The sequence below is a fragment of the Rhizophagus irregularis genome, chromosome 29 (assembly GCF_026210795.1).
Source record: "Rhizophagus irregularis chromosome 29, complete sequence".
Lineage (NCBI taxonomy): Eukaryota > Fungi > Glomeromycota > Glomeromycetes > Glomerales > Glomeraceae > Rhizophagus > Rhizophagus irregularis.
This window is the reverse complement of record NC_089457.1, coordinates 2138571-2165147: the sequence shown is the minus strand read 5'-3', so window position 1 is coordinate 2165147 and position 26577 is coordinate 2138571. Positions and strand designations below refer to the sequence as shown.

Below are 26577 nucleotides of genomic sequence, written 5' to 3'. Positions count from 1 at the left end.
CGGCGGATTTATGAAATTTGGCAAAAACCCTGCTGCGCCCTCGGGAATTAAAATTGACTTATAGAAACATTCCTAAAAAATGTCAAATATGACGCACCTTTAACACTGGAAAAATTGGTTAGGTAACGGAAAAATTGGTTAGACGCAAGATTTAGAGTACAAAAAAATTTTTTAGGGCTCATTTTTGACTGTTCACTAATAAATTTGGGAAATTTGGTGACTAAAAGACTGTCAAATATTTATTTAATTTGACATGACGGACAAATTTAGGGTATTTCATAAATCCGCCGTGATGTATTACTTTTGCTAACAACCATAGTAATGTATTAATTATTGTGCGTGCATTATATTATTAATTGTATAAATAACAGATAGAAATATATGTTATTGCACGTGCGTTCCATTTATCAAGCACGATACCTGTGCAATAATAATATTAATATACGGACCGGAATGATCATATTATTAAGCTTTTTATACTTTCATACGTAATTATAACAAATTCAATCATTAAATAATAAGCATGATGTGCTAAATATTGGTACAACCTGTCCTATAAAACCGTATATTAATAAAAGATAAACTTTTTCTTTCTTTCTTATTCTTAATTTCAACGATACTGCCTTAGAATTATTATGAATATAAGTAATTTAGTTGATTTAATATATAGTGGAATTTTACAATGAAAATTACAAACACCTAAAATAAATATTTATAATAAGGCTGTGTGATAATACGTGAAACTGTCAGTCGACTCAAGAAATCTAAAAAAAATTAGACTAAAAAGTCTTTTATGTAATCAATCAAATGACTGAAAATACAACTATCATATATGAACAGGCTCATTATAAAACTATAAAACTCAATATTTTTGTTTCAAATGATCGTGAAATTAGCATGGAACGGAATAAGCTGATCACGTGGACAGCTGATTTCATGTACAGGACACTTTGCAAATTTTCATGCCGACTTGTCGGGTTGCCGGCAAATTGAAAAAAATAACGAACACATGATTTAGCTAATATCACGTGACACCATTTTTTGGATTCAAAGTGTAATCCCTGGCAAAAATTTGCCAATTGTCCCTAACTAAACACTTATAAATAGTTCAACTCATAAATTATCCAAGAGCATTCCGAAATTTTTCTGCGATACAGGCGGGCTGGCCGTCTCAATAAATAAAATGGAAACGTGAAAGGTACAGGGGGTGATACCGCAGGGTGCTCTTCAACTCATAGGTTGATCACATGATTCGTATCTTCACTTGTGCGCAGCGCACATTTTAGAAAAATATCCTTATGTGATTGGGCGCATATGCATTACAGAAGCAAAAAAGGAAAAAGTAACAATGCACTTGCCGATCATTTGAGCTCTTTGCAGGGACGAAAAATAAAAAATGAGTTAATATTATTTCTGAACAAATTATAATATTTGGAACATTTTGGAATATAAATATAAATTTAATTTTTTGAGGTAATTTTATTCCTTTCTATTGCAAAGTGCATTTATTGTTGTAATTTTGTAATTTCCTTATTTTAAAAAAAAAAATTAGTAACACGTTTATTAATTAAGAACGATAATTAAATCGATTACATAATTTTAAAACACCTAGAAAATAAAATAAAACATATTATAATATTCTCTATAACTAACCCCAATCTAATCCTAAAAAAAAAACTATATAATCTAATCTAACTATCTATAAAAACAAATCTAATTATTTAATTTTAACTATCGTACTCCCTCCATTGTTGCTTTATCGAAGATTCTTCCGTTATTCTAGAGATTATCTTATCTTTAGTTACTAATTTAAAACTGCACGTATTTTTTTCAGGGCCTTAAATTTTGTAATGCCAGCCAATGTTCATAAAACCCCGGTTGTGTCTAATAAATCTTTTTTTTTTGCGTAAAACTTGCTTTAATTATACTTTCAACTAAAAGACCCTTTTTTGAAATTTGATCAGAACCTTACGCCTTGCACGTACTTTTTAATATTCTACTTAGATTACTAACTAACGCAACAAATACTTTTTGTCCATTTTGATCTAGATCACGGTGATGATTAGAAGTGATGATTATAATTGATGATTATAATTGATTATGAGTTAGGTAGGTCACTTTTTTTTTTAATTACAAAAAAATGCTATAAAATAATATATAAATAATATTACTTTTTTATCTCCAATCAAACAATATGTTCTAATGTACGAACTTAATCAAGATAAAAAACCATAATGTGACTTCACGTAAAAAACGATGAAATCAAGAACATACCGCGCCTCCATCAATGATCGAAATATTACTTTGCAGAAACTTTTAAAATCGAAACCATATCGTAACTATATCAAAACTTTATCATAGAACTTATCGTAAAGATTTAATACCATATCGTGACCAAATCTTGATTATAAGTTTTCGCGGATCGTATGTATAAGGTTGACGCATATTAAGGAGATCGTCACCTGATATAACCGGGTCGTACAAAAATCGTATCGAGCTTAGTCCACGTTATATTCAATGTATATTAGAAATATATTAAAGTTGTATTTGATGTATAATAAAATTGTATTTAATGTATATAAAAGTTATATTTAATTTATATTTAACATATCGTGAAGTTGCATTTAGTTTATATAAAAGTTATATTTAACGTATCGTAATATTGCATTTAATTTATATAGAAGTTATATTTAACATATCATAAAATTGTATTTAATATGTATTAAAGTTACATTAAATGTACATTAAAGATAAAATTAATTTTTATTTTCGATGTCGCAAATAAATCGTAAAGTGTTCTATTCTAAATCCAATTGTACGTGTTCTAAATCATGAATAAAATGAAATTGTTCTATGAACAATAATTATAACATCGCCAGACCACAAATAATAAACATTAAACGGCCTTGAAAAAATACAAGTTTTGCATATACAAATCATTACTTGAATCATGATCGCCTTCGATGCATTCTTCGTCTTTACAACAATGAACGAAATGCACTACATTAATCGCATTTACTAAACTAATAGAAAAAACTCTTTGCTGATTAGTATGTGTCGTTTGTAACCGATACATTGGACAACCTAGCCTTGTTCGATTTAATTCCTCAAACCAATCAACGATAACAAATGCAAATCAAAGGTCGTTCTTTTGATGACAAAATATCGCTCTTATAATCGCAAAATTGTTTCCATTTCCGAAATTGATCGATACAACATCCCCGATATGTAAACGGCGCAGAATAGTATTATCTCTTTCATTTTCAAAGATAAAACTCGCAAATTCGAAGAATGATGGCGTGATGTCAAGTATCACAGAATCGTCTCCAAGGTCTTCATAAGCTAGTTTCAGTTCTGCATGAATATTCAACAATGGCGATATCACAACGTTTCTTCGGAAAATGCGCTTCTTTAACAATATATTAGAAATTCGTTCGTCTGGTGAATAGACTTTAAGTACCATTACTAGTTAATAAAATATTCATTTTTAACAATTATAGGATAATATTATACTATACCTTCGCTCGCATCATCATTAATATCGATATTATCTTTTGTAATAATGAACCAGTTGCTCATCAAGCGTCGCAGATGTTTTGGTAGATTCATAAATCCGCTGTTCGGTGTAAATAACCTCAAATCTATGCCACTGTCTAATAAATGCCGTATTGCAAACAATGTGGTGTAATTCTTTAATAAATCCAAACTCACATTTTTTAGATTCGTTCAGGGTACAATGTTCTTGAATAGTCGGTGAACCATCTCTTTTGTTCCGACACTTGTGTTTAATAACGTCGCATAATTTTTTGCATGTAATAGCAGATGAAAGCTGGTGTGTAGATTCAGTAAATTCTCAAAATCTTTGAATGCCTATTTGTAAACGAATGAAATAATTAGGATTAATTGCGCAATATGACAATAAATGTAATAAATAAATTATATTGAATAGAATTATGAGTAATTTTTTCTTTTCATTGTATTTCGATTTGTTGGTTCCTCCAATTATCTTTTTCTATTTTGCTATCATTTATTACACTGTACAATAGCGCGTTATACTAGAATTAATAATAATACCTGTGATAAAAGAATTCGTTCATTACATAAGCATTCGCACAATTCACTATATTCTTCCGCTGTAAAGGAATCTTTAAACACCATTGCCGTCGTTTTTGCCATTACTATCCAACATTTCAACCATAGTTTTATAGCATGATCACTTCGAGTAACTCCCGTTCGACGTTGAAATAACTCAAGTTCCAAGTTCTTAAAATGTGTATTTTTCAAAAATCTATTAAGAATAAAAGGAAACATCATGGTCAGTTGTAAACAGTCCGACATCATGAAACTGTCAATATGTGATATCGGGTTTGGCAATTTTCGCCAAGTCTTTGGATATTCAAAGGACTTCCAAACCGTAATAAATTTTGATTTTCCTTCTGATGAAAGTGCTTCGATTGTAATCTTGAGAAATCTCAGCACTTTTCCGGCCGTAAGATGATATGCGTCTTGGGGAGACTGTAGATGTCTTTCCCTCTTCAATTGATCGAGTATTGATGGATTTAACCGTAATCCGTATTCGGCCGCGATTGCTTTACGTTCTGTAATAGTTTGTGCCGCATATATTTCCTCAAATTGCTTATCAGACTGGTGATGATAACGGGAACCTAACAGAAAATCAAAGTTATTGGATGTCAGAGAATCTTTGGTCATATTACAAGTCCGACATCCCTTATTAGCGCCATAACGTTTGACTCCGGCCATATCATTCCCTTATGGCAAATCGGCAGTGGTAACACCAAGACTTGCAATAACGATGCATTCATTTCCTCGAATGTCCATAATTTTTCCTTTCTCTAACACCTTCATTTCTGTAACGAATGGTTTGATAAATTCATCGAAGGAACCACCAAAAGGAACGAATCCTAGCATGAAATGGTTTTTGAGATGATGTCTTTCGGTAAGCGGCATATTGCCTATTTGAATGTAAACGCCGCCTAACGAATGATAGATGTTGCGGAATGTCCCAAAGTCGTCATAGTACAAATCGATAAATAACTTGTAGATCGGAAGAGATGTTCTTGGTTCTTCCAATGTCACGAATTCCGAAGGATGTTGATATGAATACTTGACATGCCTTATCTTCCAGTGACCGTTATGTTTGTAGAGAATTTCCCTAATTTTATACGAATGAGGATCATTTGCAACATTATCATAAAGAATAGAAATGTTTAACCGATTGACTATTGCTTGTGATTCGACGTTCATGATTGCATCATCCATCTCTCGGTCCATAAACCAAAGTTCGCCTTCTTGGGATCTTTGTTTTCGATTATTGCTTTGTAGATTTCCTGGTAAATCTTCAAATATTAAAATTCGTTGGATTTTAATCTTTAACTGGCCATCTTGTTGTATAATAGCTAATATACGACCAAGTCTTTTTGCTTCCTTAGATTCTCTGTATATTACAAAATCTCCCGAGTAATAAATATTTTGAGCGATTGTGATAGACGCTTGACCAAACTTTGGCGATTCCTTCCAAATATTACCGTGCTAAAATTCTTTACTCTTGGTGACTTTCTGGCCCGGTCCAAAGTACATATTATCTGATATTGAAGGATTATTCAAAATATGATGAATGATATCCGTGACAGACAAGTAATACGCTTTTCCAGTGTCTTTAGACGTTGATGGCATTTTCTTGTTAGAAATATTAATTTTCCGAGATCGTATTGGGAGTAAAGGTAACCTCCGTCTATATTTCCTAAATCGTCAGCTATTTAGCACAACGTCATCTTTTTTGAACTGTGGATGACGGATAATATCAACTAGTTCGTCATATGCTTGAGTAGCTAGTGAAGAATTGCTGTAAGTTATAATTGTATTTTCGTTTATAAGCTTGAAATGATACAACTTACATATATGATGTTTTTACATCCAACAAAAAAACAGGGATTCAGTGATATTGTTGAAATATGGATTGAATTCATTTGACTGTGTGAAATGTGGCAGTTGTTCATTATTGAGAGGTTGATCAATGATTTCCTCGTCTGATGCTTCTTCGCTTGTTTCTTCATCACTTTCATTTTCATTACCTCCTCTATCACCTTCATATTCGTCGCCCTCATTAAACTCCTCCATCATCCTTTCATATTCACTTTCGAACGCTATATTATCTTCGCTCACTTCTTCACTTTCTGCACTTTCTGTATCAATGGTTGGCATCATTTCTTCGTTTTCATCATAAATATCTATAATATCATGATCATTACTATCGGTAGCCGTGTTATCTAGAAGAATCAAATATTGTTGGAACAAGTGTATATATCATAACGACAAATATCGATATTTACCATTTATTCTGTTTAACGTCGAAGCTATATTGAACGCGCTATATCATTGTCTAATATAACTGCGTTGACTAATGTTAGAAACATAACGACTTCGGAACATTTTTTCAAAGTGAAACATAACCACGTTAAAAGATAAAAATTATCAGTTTTTGAAAAGAATTTAACTTTCGATAAAGTTATCACTAGAAAGACTAAAAAGTAATTCAAAGTTTAAAAAATTTAACTATCTATTAAATTTAAAATTTAAAATTTAACTTCTGTTTAAATTTCACACTAAACGCGTAATTTAAAATTAAACTTTCTTTTTACTAAACGTAGTTAAAATTTAACTTTCTGTTTAAATTTACACTAAAATTAAACTTTTTGTTTAAAATTTACACTACAAAATTTAACTTTTAATTGAAATTTACATTATAATATAAAAGTTAACTTTCGATTAAAAAAAATTCGAATAAAAAAATATATATATTTTCATTAAAGAAAAAAAATAATAATATATTTCGAATTAATATATTTTTTCGATTAAAAAAAAAAAATTAAAACCTTTCTGTTTCAAAGGTAACATTATCAATTTATCAAAAATATTTTTAGAATTTTTCATCTATTTCTTTTAAGGGATTCTTTAATAATAACGTAATACATATATCACAAAAACAATTCGTTAAAATCTATTGTCGCTATTTATGCTATTTATAGTAAACTATTATGCTAATCATTACGTGTTAAGAAAAAATATCAAAATAATACAACGTAATATTATTATTGAACAATTCGAATAATTGTTTTATTCTGATTATTCTAATTATTATTAGAAATTGGTTTGTTACATATGCTATTGGAGTCTATAAAAGTTTAGTCTATTTATAAAATTTAATTGTTCTATTTATTGTATTACAATCAATCTCCTTTTTTTCTTACAATTTTCCCTTACAAACAATCTCCTTTTTTTCTTACAATTTTATAATTTTTAATATTTTTTTCTTACGCACAACTCAAAGTTTAAAGTCGTTTCAGCATTATCATGCCTCCTAAAAAAACTACCCGAGGTCAAAAGAAAAAACAAAATGTTATCCCTATTGACGAAGACAAAATCAGCGATCCTTCAAGTAACTTTTCGTCTTTTACTGTTATTATAAAAAACTATGCCATATTCTTAATTTTCTTTCTAGTTCCAAAAGAAAATCAAGAACCGGAAACGGATCTAAATAAAAAACCTTCAACTAAAAGACGAGGTCAAAAAAGGAAGGATCCTGTTAACAATAACAAATCTACAAATGATGCTGATCGACAAACTGTATCACCAAATACCAAAACTGTGGTATCAACTTCCAAGACTACCATGAAACGCAGGCGTATAACAGCTGCTATCAATGAAATTTTAAATAAAGACGTTGGCATTAGAGAACTAGCTGCTACCGCCATTGCTGAACTAACTCCGATAAATAAACTTTTAGAATTAAGCGATGATGATGTTCTTTCAGAAGGTCTCTTTTCATCATAATTTGATATAACCTCATAAATTTTGTTTTAACCTTCATAAAATTTTGTTTTAACCTTCTTCAATTCTTTAGATGAAGTTCAGTTTAATAAAAATAGTGCAGATATCGAACGTGAACCTCTAACACCGATTACAAATGATAGTAATAGAATTTATAACAATATACTATTAGATGGGATGGATGAATCCGGAAATGTTGATAGAATTCGTAATAATGACTCATATCGATCAAATGAAATACATGAACCTCGCTTTCGTTTACATTATAATACTACACCTGGTCCTAATCGTCCTAGAGAGTTTAATGATGATGTTTTTCGTCTGAATCCACAAAAAGTGTTTCATTTGAATACACCTTTTTTTACTAATGATCATAGTGATGCTCGTTCGACCTTCCAAACATCAGAATCCACACTTCCAGCATCATTTTGCGATATGGGAAACATTCATCAAATCTGTTCATGGTTATGTGCAAACCTGAGCATCTTACTACTTGCTTATAATCTTTATTTGTCGATGCAAACACCAGTTGCAACCTCATTCAACTTGGTTACACCAAACGTTAATTCAGCAACATTAGCAACCGGTATACTACAAGCGTTAAGGCAAGAGGACAGAGTAAATACAACAATCATTTATTTTGTCATTAGTTCTTGTTGCTATTGTTTAATAACTTGCATAATTCAGACGAAAGCCAATCGAGACTTTTTAGAAGAATTGAAATGCCTATTTCTTCGCGCTCGAGGTCCTGAAAAGAGCGCTTTCGAAGAATTGGTCCGGCAAGTTTTTAACTATGATCTTAACTCTGCGGAAGGTATCAAGTGTTTGCGTGCGGCCAGTAGGAATTTCAGTGACTTTCGCAATAAATTTCTTGATAATATTGAGGAAGCAGTCACTATATTTAAGAAAAAGAGAGTTGAGTAAGCAGACCATCATTTTATTTGAATTTTCTGTTGCTTGTCTACGGATTTTTACCAATTAATTATTTTCACTCACAGAGAAAATGAAAACATCCGTCATTTGGAGGGGCATGAGATAAATTTATTCATCAATGAAAACTTAATGTTAAATATTTTGCAAAGATGGTTAAGCGCAACAAACATGACCGAGTTAAAGGCTAACCATTCTTTGCGGACTTTACAAAAGTTTGTTCAAAGGGCATTTGTTGTAAATTATAATTCTAGAGATGTTGATGCAACGAAGGCTTTGGATAAAATGACAAAAAATATAGCAGTTCCGTCAAGAAACGGCAAGAACATTGCCAGCAGATTGCAATTGTGATTATAGATTTCATGTGTTTTATTTTAAGATTTTAATTATAAAAATAAAAAAATATGCGGGCGGTTACAATAGTATATTACAATAAAATGCTATATATGACGTTTTATTATTATTTTTCTTAACAAATACGTTTTCACACTAGTTTTCTTATTAATTTTTACAAAATGATATTTTTACTATTATGTAATTAGTAATTAGTTTTTTATTAATTTTATTAGGTTAAATTTATTAAATAAAAAAAATTAATCATCGTCAAGTGATATTTAATGCATCGAAAAATTATCTTGAATTGATTTTTTCGGCTAAATTTTGATGACAATAACCATCAATTCACCACCTATTTACCACCTATTCACCACCTATTTAATAGCATTTTACAACTTCGTAAAGATATGTTATCGACAATTTCACAAGATCGTTTGATACCACGTCTTCACATGATGGTTAATAGATCGTTGTGATTTGATGGCGATGTCTTAACTGCATGGTAACAAATCACGGGTTTCTGCAAAGTATGTAACAATTTAAAAAGCTTAAGGGCGAAGTTCGAGGAATTTGTCCTCTATTAATTAATGTTACATGGCAAAGTCATTAACATATATAAAGTCTATGAAGTGAATAGTAAATAATGTACAAAGGGTTCCTTATGTGATAAAATTTTATAGAACAAGAAAAATTTGGAATATTACGCCAAATGATAGACGTTTACCTACGAAACAATTGTTGTATGCGAATGTCTTTTATGACTTGGAAACATTTTAGGTCATCAAGATATAGTTTTTTAAATGTAGATAGATATATATATACGTTATTAGGATATTGTTTCAGGTCTCTTGGAACTTCAAAATCGTAATATGGGTAAACGTCTATCGACCCGCAGCAATTTTTAACTAATAACATACATTCTTGCTTATTTTTTTATAACGCACACTGAACTAGCAAAAAGAGAAAGATGGTTGCACTGAAAATTGGGAAGTTGATTGATTTGACTCTGCATGTATTGTTGATAGAGACAATGCAAAAATCTTAACGAATTATCGGCTCCTGAAATTACAAGAGCATGCGAGAATAAAGCAGAAATTAAGGCTAATTTTGCAACGGATATGTTTTCTTTTGGACCTGTTTTATATTTACTTTCTTGAAACATGTATTTTTAATGACGCAATATTCGATACTTTACGCGCCATGTGATGCTTCTAAATATAAATACATTTAATATCAACCTGATTACCTTTGACATATTTTTGTTTTCTATATGTTCGATGACAAATTATCTTATATAATTAATTTGTTCATTATTTATAATCCGAGTTTTATTTAATAAAAAACGGGATTAAAGTGGTTTCATAAATTTTTGCAATGATATTCTACTTAATATAGTTTTACCAAGTAGTTCTTTTATAATAAAATAAGCGGAACGACCGACCGTAAACGTCAATTATTTAATACGTTTTCTATTGATACCATTTTTTGTTTGCTACTTCACTCTCTCCATCTCAATAGTGTTAACTTAATTAATTAAATTGTTTGATTATTATAATAAAAGACGTCACTTTATTTGAACTGGAATATTTAATTTTCTTAAATTATTAAAAACCATAACGAAATGCAATAATAAGTAGTAAAATTGATAATTGTACAAAGTCTTGACTAAAATTTCAAAATAAGCGATTTTTACATTTCATAATCCATTTAAATTGATTCTTTTGTTTTTTCAAAAAAAAAAAAGTTGGTCAAGGTTAAATATGAAAAGATTCTAAGAGTGTTTGTTGTGGCTACTGATAAAAAGATTGAAAAACCAACATATTTAATATTTTTTTCGGCTTCTTCTAATTCGACCATAATTCGACCCCTGTTTTATTTTAACATTGTATGTATTCAATTATAGAGCATTAGTGTTATCAAAGCCTTATTTGTTTACGAACACAAAGAACAACGACACATTTCGAAACAACTGGTTCTGGTAAATTATAAATAATAATAGATAATAAATTATTACTAATAATATTTAAATAACTGATATTTTACAAATTTTGACAATAGTCGTTTCATATCATAAGTCTGGATTACGACACCAAATACATTTAAAATATTTCCAAAATAATATTGCTGTCTATACAGATTCAAGAAACTATAGCCGAATATATATATATATATTTATATATAGATAAAAATCCTAAATTTAATCCCTTGAGAAAACTACTCTAACATTCTTCCTCATGAAATGATAATTGCTACAAATCTCCACGATCTCAAAAGTATGCAAATAATATTATTCGTTTTATTTATTTATTTATTTTTTTTTTTATTCATTTTTTTTATCGTATTCATTTCATCCAGATTAATTTTTCTCTTCCAGAATCTCTCAATACATATGAAAGTGCGAATCAATTTGCAATGTGTTGAAGAAGTGACTGAAGAAATGTTATGGATAAAGACATAGGAATGGGTTTATTTATTTATTTAAAGAACTGATGGAACATAGAATAATACTATTTGAGTGTAAAAAACTAAACTAGTCCATAGACTCAAGCATATTCAAGTACAAAAAATGTAACTGTCTACCCAGTACAGTAAACACATTGCATAAAAAAGGGGGAAAGAGGCAAAAAAAGAGTCAAAATTTTAGTGGTGTACTAATAGTTTTTCGACTTTTTCGTCTTTTCGAGGTATTGTAATAACGACAACAATGATTTTAACGAGAGACCACGTGGATTTGGAGCTTGTGGTTTTATTGCAGGAACTGGACTTACTCTAAGAGGGTCTAGTCTTTGGGCCTGATTATCAGGGAAAGACTGCGTTTAAGAGAGGTAGGTTGGGTATCCAATAACTTTGTCGGTTGATCTCTTAGCAGGGCTTCACAGTGGCTTCGCATAGAACTTGGTAAGTTTCAAAATGAAGTATTCCATACGTTTTTTGTAGCATTTCCAACTTTTGGTCAAGTTGAATTCTAAAAACGATTTGTCGCCTGAATAAGAAGCCAGTTGCCTTCCGGGAATTCGAATTTGGCTTGGTAGTAGCGTTCACGTTCCTTTCGTTCTTTGAGCTTCCAAGTACCTGGGTACCAACGAACCGTTGCCAAGCTTCATGATCCATCTCCACATGAATCTACGCTTGGGCCCAGAAACATAGGAACGGATATCGTGTTAAACATACTGAACTGGTTGCTCCAAATTCTCTTCCATCAGAATATTCACCACGTGATTCATCAATACTTCAACCTTCGAATTTAGAAGATGTAAATAACAAGCAATTCCATATTTCCATTACCTATCTCCATTTTTTGGTTTCTCCGGTTAAAACTATATTCTTAGCACCAGAAGCAGAAGGTGATCGTAATAAATCAAACATTAATGATAATAATGAGATATGAGACAAGACAAAAAAAAACGAGAGAGAGAGAACAAGAAATAAGCGTATTGAAAAACAAATGAATTCGTCAAAACCGTCAAAGTTACCGAACTGTTTAATTCTTTCCCATAAACATGTACTCAATAAAATTAATATCAATTCAAATAATCCTTGAAAGATATATCAAGGATGGTTGAACAAATGTGAGAGCCGTAATAAAAGGTACTGAAGTCAAGCGGCAGAACATATGAAGTTAAATTCATCTTATAATTCATGTCTTGACATTATTAATGGGTTGAATATGCTGTCCCACGAATTTATTTAGTTTTATAACGTAAGATCATTTATAGCTTACAAATTTCGCGTATTTATATAAATTTTCAATATTCGCCTGTAAAATAATCTGCATGAAACATGGATGTTCGCTCACACTTTTATATCACGCACACCGAAAGAAAAATGTGATTATAAAAAGTCGTATGTGATCAATTGACATAATATGCGACCAGACACTTGCAGTATAATTTGAAATGACACACGATATGCCGAATTGGGTTAAAATCCAAGAATTTTTTTTACAATATGATGCGCTTTTTTGTTTATTTAAAAAGAGCAAATGGTATTTTCTGTTTTTAAATCTTATCCACATTTCATAAATTTTAACAAACTATTTGTGCTTTATAACTTTAAGTTAAATACACATAACAAAGAAAAAATAAATAATAAATAATATAATCCTCTGTCGCACTAAGTGTCATTCATGATTCGGGAAAAAATCCTACTATTTCAACTCCCATTGAAATAAATAATACTAATACTTTTTTAAAAAGATTAAATAATAAATCCAATAAAATTATTATACACCCGGTTTAATGTGCAGTTTATGCAATAGTATCATATAGTATCATTAAGAATTTATATATTTTTCTCTTTTTCCATGTTCGATCATTAATTAAAATGATGATTAAAATAAATACAAGAAATTTCCAAATTTTGTTTCTTACGTTAAAATAGAAAAATAGATTAGGAATTATTTCTCTAAAATATTCCCATAATGGATACCTTTTTCGATTTTATTGATCGATAACAGTAAAATTTTCTATTTTTTGTAAAGGATTCATAGATATGCGTGTTTCTTTATTAAATTTTATTTTTTTGTAAAGGAATAAATGAAAATAAGAATCACCAAAACTAAAACCAAAACCCAAGGATAATGAAACGAGACTGAAAAACAGAATCAAAGCCCTAAGAATCATAAGAGTAATAAAAACGAATCCAAAAATGAAATCAAAGCCAAAAAAAAGAACGGAAAAATGAGAATGAGATGGAAAACAAAATCAAAGCCCGAAAAATGAAACGAAACAAAAATCCAAAAACATTATGGAGAAAAAAACAAAGGAAAATGCGATCAAAGACCAAAAATAAAGACCCAAAAATGAGACAAAATGAAAGGCAAATAATAAAGAAAGCGGTAAGTCCAAATATAGAAGAAACGAAACCCAACCAAAGTCTCAACAACGTTTTTGGTTACCGAACAATCCTTTTGAATTTTTTTCTTTATTTGATAATTCCTGAGTTTCATGTATTTCAGGCATTTCAGGTCCTTTTGATTTATTTCTTTAGCTAACCAGCCTTTCCTTTTTGGATCACTTAATAGGTAGGACGCTAAACTAGAAGTTGAAAAATCTACAAAACGAAGAAGGAATGCAAAAAAACCAGAAAAAAAAGAGAGAATCACTTAATGTAATTGTCAAAAGGAGAAGCTTACCCGTATCCTAAAGTCCAATTGACAAAAAGAAATCCGCAGATAAATGTCATGTTGTAGTCACGTGATCTTACTTAAGTGTATGCAGGATTGCAGGTGACATAAAAATTATGTACCACCTGGACTTATAAATGCGACTTATAATTACATTTCTATAAATATGGACCATAATACTTAGCATGAAGAACTATCGATCTTAAAAATCAAAAGAGTGAAAGATTCAATTAAATTTAAATTGAACACTGAAATTTTTTATCTTTTAATAAAAAATTTATTCAACTTCTGCCAAATAATCAACTTCCTCATATTTTGAAAGAAATTAAAGAAAAATAGTCAACGAGAAAAAATATGTCGACTGATTCAATTGATTTGAAGACGTTAACTCTCCAAGTTTATACTGAGAACAAGGTTATTTTAGATACACTTAAAAATACAACTGTAAATAGTAAAGTGCCAAAAGCGAACGAATTTTTGCAGGATCAAAATTCAAAAGATAATAAAATAAAGCGACCTCCGAATTCATATATAATTTTTTCAGTACTACTTAATAAATATGGCTTATTAGATATCATCAGAAAATTCTGTGATAATCATAAAATTAATAAACAAAAATTAGTTCCAATATCGAAGATAATTAGTAAAAACTTATGGAATGAATTATCAATCGAACATAAGAACATTTATTCTAATTTAGCCGTTGAAGTTGAAAAAGAACATAAAAAGTTATATCCGGATTACAATTACCAACCAATGAGAAAAAAAATCAAATCAGTACATTATAAACATTATGAACATATTAAATCTAAAATAAAACCGGCTGATCATGTCTCTTCTTATATGAATAATACACCTGCACATATGCCTGTTACTTCTCAAGTTGTAAATGACGAGTTTGAACAAAAAGATGATGATATTTATGATAGTTATGATGATAGTTACGATGAAAGTAGTTACGGAGGTAGTTATGTTAGCTATACAGACTGTGAAGACTTGAATTCATTTGATGATGACCTTCCAACATTTTCAACGCACACAAAACTTTCAACTTTATCCAATAGTACTTACTATGGTTGTTATTACATATTTATTAAAATTGTATTTTTAACTGACAGTATAATAAATTTATAATCTAGTTTTAATTTTTTTTTTTTTACAGAAATGCAAGATGAATCATATAGTAACTTCTCCACATCATTCAATCATCCACAACAAACTAATAATTTTAAGTCTTCTTGTAAGATCTATCTTTAATATAAATTTTATTGACACATTTAATAAACATTTATCATATTCATATTTACTAATTCTTTTCTCTTCTTTCTTTATAGTCAATGATATTAACAATCCAGGTGAATATATATTCAACAAAAAATTAGTGTTTTGTTTTGAACATACATTTCACAATTTGCTAATAATATTCTTTTGGGTTTGTTTAATAAAAAAGTAAATAGATTGGCTTGTTATTTATGTGGACAACTGGGACACGTCGTAAGGAATTGTCCAAATCGGAATGTTGATGCGACGCTTTTTGCAAACAATAGCAGCAACAATCGTCCTACGCCTCAAGTAACTAATACTACCGAATATCAGTTTTCCCATCAGTTGCTAGCTCAATTAGTAACACAAGAAGGAGAAGAAAGCTATTCCATATTTTGGAATGATGCACTTGAAACTCGTCTTTGTGAGCTGTATATGAAGGATGATGTTGTAGATATATTTTGGGGTCAACCTGTTGAAGAAAGTATTAAAGGTATTACTAATTGGCAAGTTTATGTAGTTACTCGTGGTTTACACAATTCATATGCAAAAACGGAAACAATTACAGACAATCAAGTAATTAATTTTATTGCAGAAGAAGAAAAGTTAATTAGTTTTGATGATCCATTACCAAACTCAATAAAAATTCCACAAGATTTGGAAGAGAGATTTGATGAAGCATTAGATAATGAATTGGGATTATCATTTCGTGAAAAACATTATAACCTAGTTGGTATAGGTACTGGATATAAGCGAACTAAGGGACAATTAACTAATATACCAGCGATTATATTATATGTTCGTCAAAAGGGTATTTTACGCCGTGGGTGTGATGGAATATTTCCAGAGGAAATTCGTGGTTTTTCAGTAGATGTTGTTGAAGCATGTGTTGCAACACCTTGCGCAAGTTTTGATGTAGATTATTGTCGACGTTATCAAGGAGATGTTAAGTTGGGATCAAGTATAGGTATAGGATCAAATGAAACTCTAAATACAACTGGAACACTTAGTGCTGTTGCTTGTGAAAAAAATTCGAATCGGTTTGGGATTATTTCATGTGAGCATGTACTCAAGTTTAATGAATCAGATTTTGAAAATGGTATTACTGTTTATCAACCTTCATATAAAGATTTGTTTGAACCAAAAAGGAAGCTGGATGAATTGTGTAAACTATCAAAAGAACCAGGAATAAATAAGGATGATTATGAATCAATTATGTATGAAATTGAACATGAAGAGAATAAACTTAAAAGAGCAAAAGAAAAGAATTCAACTTTAGCTACTTATGTAAATGGTATGAGAAAAAATTTTTTTTCTGTAAAACATAGAAAATATTATGGTATTGATGCAGGATTTTGTGTGTTTGATAATGAAAATCGTACATTATGTCCAAAAAAATTTTCAGTACCATCAATGGACTTTCCTACTTGTTTGGAGGGTACCTATGATTTAAATGATATAAATAATCTAAAGGATCTTAATCCTAAAACTGAAATCTTTAAAGTTGGACGAACTACAGGTCTTACCTTTGGATATTTGTTCCCTGCTAGTCAAACTATTGCTTGTAGCTTGACAGTTGAAAGCATTAAAATTGCAAAAAAATTAGCAATGGAAAAACATATCCCTTTTTATGATAATCTAGATCAAGAAACCTTTATCGGATATATGAAATCACATGTGGACTCTGAGATTTGTCAAAAACGTAAAAAATGCTATCCTATTGAATGGTTTGATCGTCAGTTAGCATTTCTATTTAAACCTGGAGAGTTTGAATGTGGAGACTCAGGTGCAAGTGTTGTTGATAAAAAAGGGAAAGCTCTGGGTATCCTTCACGCAAAATTGAAAACACCAAATCAAACATTTGCTATTGCCTCACCTTATTTTGCTATCATTGAGGCACTTAATGTAGATATTTGCTTTTCTCCCGATTCTATTACATTAACAGCTACTTCATCCCTCTCATCTTTTTCATCCCTCTCATCTATTTCATCATCGTCATCTTCATCAAGATACCCCTTAACTGTTACGAAAGTATAATATTAATACTGATAATATTTCTTCATGATAATCATTAATTTAATAATTTAAACCATGTTCCATATTATGATATTTTAGCATAAATCTGATACATGTACAGTATATACTATATCTTATTTTAATACTATGAATGAAAATTTTCAAATTCGCTCACCACTCAAATTTAATCTTTCGTTTAACGCGAAGTATTAAATAATCAATAGTAAATTTAAATACTTCCAAGCACAAAGAGGTATAAATTTATCAGCGTTGACGTACTGATTTCTGATTAATCTATATAATCTAAAATATATCATATATTACTTAAAAAAAAGTTGACACAATTAGTGATTGATTTCTCCACTAAATTCTGTTTGGGACAGAAAATCATTTATTGTCCGGAGCGAATGCAAAGGACTATATATGTATGTCTACGCACTATGAAAAATGATCGATCACGTGTCCCGGAATTCCAAGGCGTTATGCTGCTAATCAGTAGAAAATTACGATCACGTGAGTTTCTCTGTCCAGGAATTCCAAGGCGTTATGCTGCTAATCAGAAGAAAATTACCGGAATTCCAAGGCGTTATGCTGCTAATTAGTAGAAAATCGCTACCATTCTTATGTTAACATCTTTATTTACTAGGAAACGGGAACCGTTGTAAGTCCGGAGCGAGGTATAATAAATAAAGATGTAGCGATATTCTACTAATTAGCAGCATAACGCCTTGGAATTCCGGTAATTTTCTGCTGATTAGCAGCATAACGCCTTGGAATTCCTGGACAGAGAAACTCACGTGATTGGAAATTTACACGTTATTTCCATAGATCATCATAGTGCGTAGTCCTTCGCTTCGCTCCGGACAATTATGATACCTCGTTCCGGACTTACAACGGTTCCCATTTTCTAGTATATATATGATATAAGTTATAGAAATAGAATTTCAGTGTATATTATATAAAATAATAAAAATGAAAGCGCCTTTTCTTTATACATCATAAATCAATAAGTATATTTTAAGTATAAATACTTTTCGTACTAGGACAGTAATCGAGGTGGGAAAAATACATTTCATATTCTCGCAAAGTTGTTTGTGCCTCGCTCCTAAATTTTTTACTAATGACAAATTGTCAGGAATAATCATATTTGCCTCTGGATCACGCCACGTACTGCTAGAATTGTAGCGTTATGTTCGTCTAACTAATAATTTGATTTCTTACTCCCATAGTACCTTATCCTAACCAACTTAACCTGATCCAAATTTCGCGTAAATTATTAGTTATATGTGATATATAAGAGTGACAATTATGATTTCCCTGTAAAGGTGAAAAGTATAATAAATAGGATCATGTTATCCCTCGGTATAAAATTAGAAATAATTTATGTGGATTACAAGAATGCTCTTAAATACGTCTTGATTTTTTTTGCATTTCGCATTACGTTTATTTATGAAGTAATAGATTATTAAGAAACACTTACTACAGAAATTCGGTTCTGATAATTTAGTTTCTTTAATAATCGAATTTTTAATTATCATCTTTTCTTTTTACCGATTCGAAAGTAAACTTAGAAATTATCAATAAATACTTTTTTAGAAAAAAAATTACAAACTAAATTTTTTTATGTATAAAGCTATCCCATATTTGAAAATAGAATAATTAGTCAATAGTATTCTTTGGAAGTATTCTAGGGTATTATTCTTAATGAAAAAAAAACAAACCTCGTAAAAAAATCAAATTTGGTTAAAATAATATTTACATGATCAAACCAATTTTACCTTTACTAGGATATTAGGGCGTTAATCATTAAAAATGGTGAAAATCGTGCGACGATGATTATCCATTGAAGAATGACAAACAACAACAATTTCTTTTTATTATTATTTTATTATTATTTCTAAAAAAAGCATAATTATCTCACTTTTTTCCTAAAAAATGAGACAATCGTGTCTTTATGAATTTTTTTAAATATTGATCTCAGCAAACAACAAGATTCAACACCGACAATAATTCTATTTTTTTAAAAAGTAATAATCAACGACGAAAAAAAAAATGAAAATGATAACTCAAGAGTCACTGGCAAGTGGTAACTAATTTGAATAAGTGTTGGCTTTACAATTGGACAATCTTTTAATTTTATTTTATTTGAAAAGAAAAATTGATAATGATTAAATACCAAAGCGAACGAATTTTTCCGAGATCAAAATTCAAATGAAAAAAATGCTAGACTTTCTAATTAAAATATAATTTATGCAAGCCAAATTGGCAAATTTGGTTTATTAAATATTATCAGAAATTTTTGTGAAAAACATAGAATTAATAAACAATGCTTAGTACAAATCTCAAAGAAATCAGTAAAATCTTATGGAAAGATTTATTAGAAATTTTTTTAAAGAATTAGCATTAAAAGTTGGTGTAGAACACAAACTGTTACACTCGAATTACAGATATCATAAACCGAAAGCAATTCTCTTCATGAACATTACGAATCTAAAACGGAAACAGATAATTCTCTTCCCGCATTCAATATTCCTCTCGACAAACAAATAGGAAAACACTACGAAGATCCGCCAAATCGGAGCTCATCAACAGAAACAACAGAAAATAAAAAAATAATAAATCCTCAAATTGCAATACAATTAATTGTAATATGATGCACTTTTTTTTTCTAACGATGAATTCTTCCGAAGCGAAGAAAAAATCTATATCTATATTCTAAAAAGAGCAAATGGAAAAAGACATTGTAAAACTTTATAAATAAACTGCTTACAAATTAACTTTCTATTTTGAAGGAAGGATTTGAAAATACATATATTTTATTTATTATTGGGTATAGCTATCTTCTGCGCCAAAATATGATTCAAAATCCTACATTTAATTAATGATACTGCTAACTTTCACTTTTATAATCTAATTTTTTAATTATTTCTCTATTCTCTCGCTATCCATGATCAGATTGCCACAAAATTGCTAAAATTACTATCATTGGTTTCCTCCTTCTAACTTGCTGAATCAACTTTAAAAAATCTGTATGACGTAGATACAACGAGATTGCACGTGATGAAATTAAAATTAAAATTAGAGGTCATATGTACGTTACACAGTACTTCGCTTAATGTAAAAATTGATCCCATTTCTCAGCGACCCATAATAAAAAAAAAAAATATTACCATAGTCAAATTTAAGTAAATATTTGCCTAAATTTTTTTTTTTGAAAAATTAGGTAGAGTTTTTTCATATTTAATAAATTTTATAATATACTTTTACTGAAGAGTCATTTTTATTAAATTTATAACTTCTTAACATAAATTGGGCATAAAAAAAAAATTAATAATGTTTCAAATTTTTTTATTGTTTTTTAAAAATAGTATTATGAAAGACCATTTAGTTTTACAAACATTAATTTGGATAAAGAAAATGCTGATCCTACGTTCGGTACCGTCATTATTTTCGCCAGAGAACCGTATGAATTATAATAAAAAATATAATAAAAAATATATTAAATAAATAATTAAATAAATAATAAATATTTTTTAATAAAAAGAAAAAAAGAAAAAAAAGAATAATAACCCAGTTTAGGATACGATTTATGCAAATCCATACATAATATCATTTGATGTTTATTTCATTAAGAAAAAACTCATTGTTTCAAGATTTTTCGGCTAAAAATATTTTTTTCCATATTCAATGACATTTATTAAATACTAAAAAAAGTTTAAAATCTAATATTATTATAATATATTATGCATGTTTTAAATAATAATGATATATACCCAATTTGTAAACTTGTGAATTAATCAAATTTTCAAAAAATGATCCAATTATTTTTTTTTTATGCGTCATAGAAAAAAAGATATTCATTATATTGAAGCTTAATTTATGCTTGATCATAAAAGTTGTTAAGAATTTTTTAATGCATATAATCATTTTGTTAGACAATGACAATGCATTTTCCTTCTTTATATAAATCACATGAATCACAACGTTACACACTCTGTCGGGAAATAACTCCAGAATTTATATATTTTTATAACCAAAAACATTTATTATACATAAATCCCTCAAAAAGAATTCTCGGTAACCTTTTTATTTTTATTTTTTTCTTTTTCGAAAAAAAAAAAAATAATAATAAATAAAAAAAAAAACTCCTTTTGACGTCGAAAAAAATATTTTTAGAATCTATCTATTTCTTTCTTTCCTTTTTCTTTTTTCTTTTTTATGTTCGATCATCGTTCTTTAATTAAAAATGATCTAGCTAAAAAGATTTAAAAAAGTAAAAAAGTACAATCATACATTAAAAATAGAAAAATATGTTAGAAATTATTCCTTAAAAATGTTCCATTTTTTTGGACATAGAAAACGTAGAAAACTTCAGAGAATTTCCAAATTCAAAAACAATGAGATTTTCAAACTCCGCTGCAGTAATACAGAAATTGATAGCTTTATTTCCAAATAAGGATTTCTGTGAAAAAATAACGTGAATAGTTTTTTTTATGATAATAAAATATTGTTAACAAATATTACATTTAATTATATTTATAGATCATATTTTTTCTATAAATATGAGATGCTCACATCGTTTGTAATTCAGATCATAAAAATCAAAAGAGTTAAAAAGACATTTTATATATATATATATTAATATTTATATTTATATATATATTAATTTATTTGTCCTTATTATTCACCTTCTGTCATCTTTTAAAAAGAAAAAATATTCAACTTCCTCATATTCTCAAAGAAAAAGTTTTTCATCTATTAAAAGAAAAAAAAGCCAACGAGAAAATATGTCGACTGATTCAAGTGATTTGAATATGTTAACTCTCCAAGTTTGTACTGAGAACAAAGTTAATTTAGATTCACTTAAAAATACAACTGTAAATACTAAAGTGCCAGAAGCGAACGAATTTTTGCAGGATCAAAATTCAAAAGATAAAAAAATAAAGCGACCTCCGAATTCATATATAATTTTTTCAGTACTACTTAATAAATATGGCTTATTAGATATCATCAGAAATTTCTGTGATAATCATAAAATTAATAAACAAAGATTAGTTCCAATATCGAAGATAATTAGTAAAAACATATGGAATGAATTATCAATCGAACATAAGAACATTTTTTCTAATTTAGCTGAAGAAGTTGAAAAAGAACATAAAAGGTTATATCCGGATTATAAATATCAACCAAACAGAAAGAAAAGTAACGCCGTCAAAATTAGACAATATAAACCTAAAATAAATCCGGCTGATCATATTTCTTTTCCTACGAGTAATCCATCTATTCATGTGCCTGTTATTTTTCAAGACGAAGGTAATGGATTTGGACAAATGAATGAAGGTAGTTACGAAGATAGTTATGAAGGTAGTTATGAAGGTAGTCATGAAGGTAGTTATGAAGGTAGTTATGAAGGTAGTTATGAAGGTAGTTTCGAAGGTAGTTATGAAAGTAGTTATGAAGATAGTTACGAAAGTAGTTATAGTTATGAAGATAGTTATGAAAGTAGTTATGGAGGTAGTTATGGAGGTAGTGGTAGTTATAATGGAAGTTTTGATGACGACCTTCCAAAATTTACAACATATGCTGCTCCAACATTATAACTTTCTTCCTCTCAGCATAAATAATGGTTGTTATTGAACTTTATAATATAATATTTTTTATCTGAATAGATTTGTAATTTGGGTTTAATCCTTTTTTATTACAAAATATAGAAACTTTAGATATATCATATAGAATTAGAGACTTTTCTACATCATTCAATATCATTCAATCATCCACACAAACTATCAATTCTTCAATATATTATTTTTATTATCATATTATCATATCATATATTTAATAAACATTTATCATATCTTTATTAGTAACCTAACAATTAATTTTTACTTTTTTTATGATCAATTATTTTATATTAAATAAGGAAAATAATGTAATACAGAATTAAAAATTCCATATTTTGTAGTGATCCGCCTTTGTGAATTGTAGATAATATTTCGATCTGTAGAGAAACATCACGTAGGGTAATACAACATCTATATAATTACGCGTGGTTTACACAATTCATACGCCAAAATTGGAGACAATTACACAAATAATTCATTTAATTCGAATAGGTTTGATGATCCAGACAATAGAAATTCCTCAAAAGCCTTAGATAATGAATTAGATAATTAATTGGGATTATCATTCCTATGCATGAAATCATTATACATTATAATTATAGTCTAATTGGTATAACCACTGGATACAAGCCGACTAAAGAATTTATATTTTTGTCCGTCGGGGTCACATTCATTTCTACAATCATTTTACCGACAATTATCTCACCGACAGACGACTCACCGATAAGGAAATTTAGGACTAGAGTTAGGGTTAGGGTTAGAGTTAGGATTAGGATTTCAAAACTGTCAGTGAATTACTGTTGGTAAAATGATTCCGTCGGCGGAATGATTGTCGGTGTTTGTCGGTAAAGGTGAAATGATTGTCGATGAAATAAACAAGATCCCGCTCGTCGAAAAGCAGTTTACACAAATATTTACAGAGAAAAGTTGTAAATTTCCGGTAGCCATATAAAAAATTTTATCGTTTATTTCTGTAAAAATGAGCCTTTCACGGATCCATTCATGGAAAATGTAAATAATTCGATAAATTCCGTGATATAAGGTTATTCCGGAAATATGAGCCTTTTACGGAAAAAAGATAGAAAATAGAAAACGGAACGACTTTTTTTACAGAGTAGACATTATTGAACCATGTACCACACATAGAAAGATTTGTTTGAACCAAAAAGAAGGTTACAATTTTTAAAAGAGCCAAAAGGATTTGAAAAAAAAAAATCTTAAAAGAGCAGAAGACAAAATTGGGTTTTAGTTGTTTCTGTAATGCATAAAAATTATTATCTGTTATGGTAAATTTTCACTATCATCAACGTACTTTTCCATAAGCTGAATGAGCTGAAGATTTTGATTATAAAACCAAAGTCTTTAAAGTAAGATCGAACTACGATACAAGTCTTATCTTTGGATATATATTTTCTACAAATCAATCTATTACTTTTAACTTGACCTATGAAACATTAAATTGCAGTAGAACAAAATATTTGTACTTATAACAAATTAAATTTATCAAAAACGAAGAAATGGCAAGTCGGGTAATTTTACATGTCGACAAAATGACATTTTGGTGAAATGGCAAGTCGGGTAATTTTACATGTCGGTAAAATGACATTTTGGTGAAGTGGAGTAGGTAAATTTTCATGTCGGTAGAATGGAAGTCAGCAAAATGGCGTCGGTTAATTTCATGTCGGTGAAATGGCTGTCTATAAATTGTACTGTAGCCGCCTCACCTTATTTTGGCACTTACCGACAACTATCTCAGCCAACTCATTTACTAAAGGTATCCTTTAATTTAGATACAAATGTATTATATTTTAAAAAGTGAATTGAAAAATCCGCTTTGCAGAATAATTTGTCATTCTATACTTGATCATGATGTTTCTTCGTAAGAATCATTTGAATAATTTAAAACAAGCTCCATATTAAAATATTTATAAGTCCGATACATGTATTGATATCATAAGTAATCTATAAATACGTGAATTAAAATTTTCAAATTAACTTAGCCACTCAATTTAATCGTTCGTTTAACGTGAAGAGGAAGAACCGAAGGAGGGAAAATAATCACTAGTAAATTTAATTATTTAAACATTTCCATGCACAAAGAGGGGTAAATTTTATTAGCGTTGACGTACTGAATTTCTGATTAGTAAAACATAATTGGAAGTAATTTAGTAAAGCTTCAATAAAAATTAGGATCATATGAATAGTGGTCAAATTACAGATTTAGGTTCAGATCAGACTTCAGAGGAACTTTTTTTTTATATACAGTACAATGCATTACGCCTGTGCTACTTAAAAATATCGATATCTGGACTTTTTACTGAAGTCCATTTCACTGAAAAATAATTTCATGTTTCACCGAAGTGCCATTTCGAACGAAGGGACATTTCGCCAAAGATATGGAATTTTTTAATTTTCCTTTTCTTCTTTAGAAGACAACATATTATAATATGTCGCGTTTGTCTATTTTTTTTTAATTAAAGGAAATTGGTTTTATTTGACAAATTCATCGTATTCGTCAATTTTCCGTAACAAGTGAAAATAGAATAGTTTAAAGAGAATTTAATTTAATTTGTTTTTTGAATATTTTCTTTGTATCGAATTGTTAATGATTAAAGAAATACGTACTATCATGACCAAAAATATCATGTGTTACTGCAAGACTGTGAGAAAAATTAAAAAAAAAATTTGAATCATTGAAGTGATCGGTTCTCTCCACTAAATTCTGTTTTAGCATTTATATATTAAGTTATAGACTTATAGTATAGTACATATTAAATAAATAATAAAAGTAAACGCATTTATTCAATTTTAATTTAAAATTGTAATTTGTTTGCAACTATTTTTTTACATTTATTTATAAGATCAAGTATACTTTACTGAGTTCACTTGAAGAGTATTGAAATATCGAGCCCAAAAAAATAGGTAAAGTTTTCTTTTGAGCGGACTTTATGTATTAATCTAGTACGGTCCGTAACTCGCAAATGAGAATCAAAGATTCATTTCTGTTAAGAGTTGCAGAGTTAAATGTTAAATTTGCAAGCCTAGTTTGCAAACCCGAATACTTGATATGATTTATATCCCATTTTATTTAATAAAAAATTGATCCAACCAAATATTTCGATTTATGAAAACTTTTAATCTTTTTTTTTTTTAATAAAATAAATAAATAAAAAAGGTTACGGTACGTTTCACCGAAACTAATTCGCCAAAAGGAAGTTTCGCCGAAGGGATATTTCCCCGAATAGGCATTTCGTTGAATGGACATTTCGCCGAATCCTTTTCCCGAATCGTCCATTTCGTCGAAGGACATAGTACAATTCGATACAAAGAAAATAAAAAATGTTCAAAGAACAAATTCTCTTTATTTTCACTTGTTTTGGAAAATTGATAAATACGATGAATTTGTTATCTTTTTTGAACTTAAGATTGAGTAAAATT

General features: G+C 29.1%; 6 protein-coding genes across 6 annotated transcripts; 3 read left to right on the top strand and 3 right to left on the bottom strand.

The window, feature by feature from the left end:
- Nucleotides 1-3136: 3136 nt before the first annotated feature.
- OCT59_019819 (uncharacterized protein) lies at nucleotides 3137-3609 on the bottom strand (the record flags this gene model as incomplete). Its single annotated transcript, XM_066143793.1, has 2 exons — nucleotides 3137-3450; nucleotides 3519-3609. The coding sequence occupies 2 exons, from the start codon at nucleotides 3607-3609 to the stop codon at nucleotides 3137-3139; spliced, it is 405 nt and encodes a 134-aa protein (XP_066005508.1).
- Nucleotides 3610-4050: 441 nt separating this feature from the next.
- On the bottom strand, nucleotides 4051-5694 carry OCT59_019818 (uncharacterized protein; the record flags this gene model as incomplete). The annotated part of the gene is made up of 3 exons (XM_066143792.1): nucleotides 4051-4664; nucleotides 5151-5455; nucleotides 5597-5694. The coding sequence occupies 3 exons, from the start codon at nucleotides 5692-5694 to the stop codon at nucleotides 4051-4053; spliced, it is 1017 nt and encodes a 338-aa protein (XP_066005507.1).
- A 75-nt stretch (nucleotides 5695-5769) lies between these two features.
- OCT59_019817 (uncharacterized protein) lies at nucleotides 5770-6225 on the bottom strand (the record flags this gene model as incomplete). The annotated part of the gene is made up of 2 exons (XM_066143791.1): nucleotides 5770-5863; nucleotides 5933-6225. 2 exons carry the CDS (start codon nucleotides 6223-6225, stop codon nucleotides 5770-5772), a joined length of 387 nt encoding a protein of 128 aa, XP_066005506.1.
- A 1146-nt stretch (nucleotides 6226-7371) lies between these two features.
- On the top strand, nucleotides 7372-9129 carry OCT59_019816 (uncharacterized protein; the record flags this gene model as incomplete). The annotated part of the gene is made up of 5 exons (XM_066143790.1): nucleotides 7372-7456; nucleotides 7520-7834; nucleotides 7922-8466; nucleotides 8536-8768; nucleotides 8847-9129. The coding sequence occupies 5 exons, from the start codon at nucleotides 7372-7374 to the stop codon at nucleotides 9127-9129; spliced, it is 1461 nt and encodes a 486-aa protein (XP_066005505.1).
- Nucleotides 9130-14407: 5278 nt separating this feature from the next.
- OCT59_019815 (uncharacterized protein) lies at nucleotides 14408-17539 on the top strand (the record flags this gene model as incomplete). The annotated part of the gene is made up of 5 exons (XM_066143789.1): nucleotides 14408-15314; nucleotides 15402-15479; nucleotides 15574-15594; nucleotides 15690-15733; nucleotides 15848-17539. The coding sequence occupies exons 1-5, from the start codon at nucleotides 14594-14596 to the stop codon at nucleotides 17537-17539; spliced, it is 2556 nt and encodes an 851-aa protein (XP_066005504.1). The 5' UTR covers nucleotides 14408-14593.
- Nucleotides 17540-22305: 4766 nt separating this feature from the next.
- Nucleotides 22306-23118, top strand: OCT59_019814 (uncharacterized protein; the record flags this gene model as incomplete). Its single annotated transcript, XM_025333399.2, has 1 exon — nucleotides 22306-23118. The coding sequence occupies one exon, from the start codon at nucleotides 22306-22308 to the stop codon at nucleotides 23116-23118; it is 813 nt and encodes a 270-aa protein (XP_025178538.2).
- Between the last annotated feature and the right edge of the window lie 3459 nt (nucleotides 23119-26577).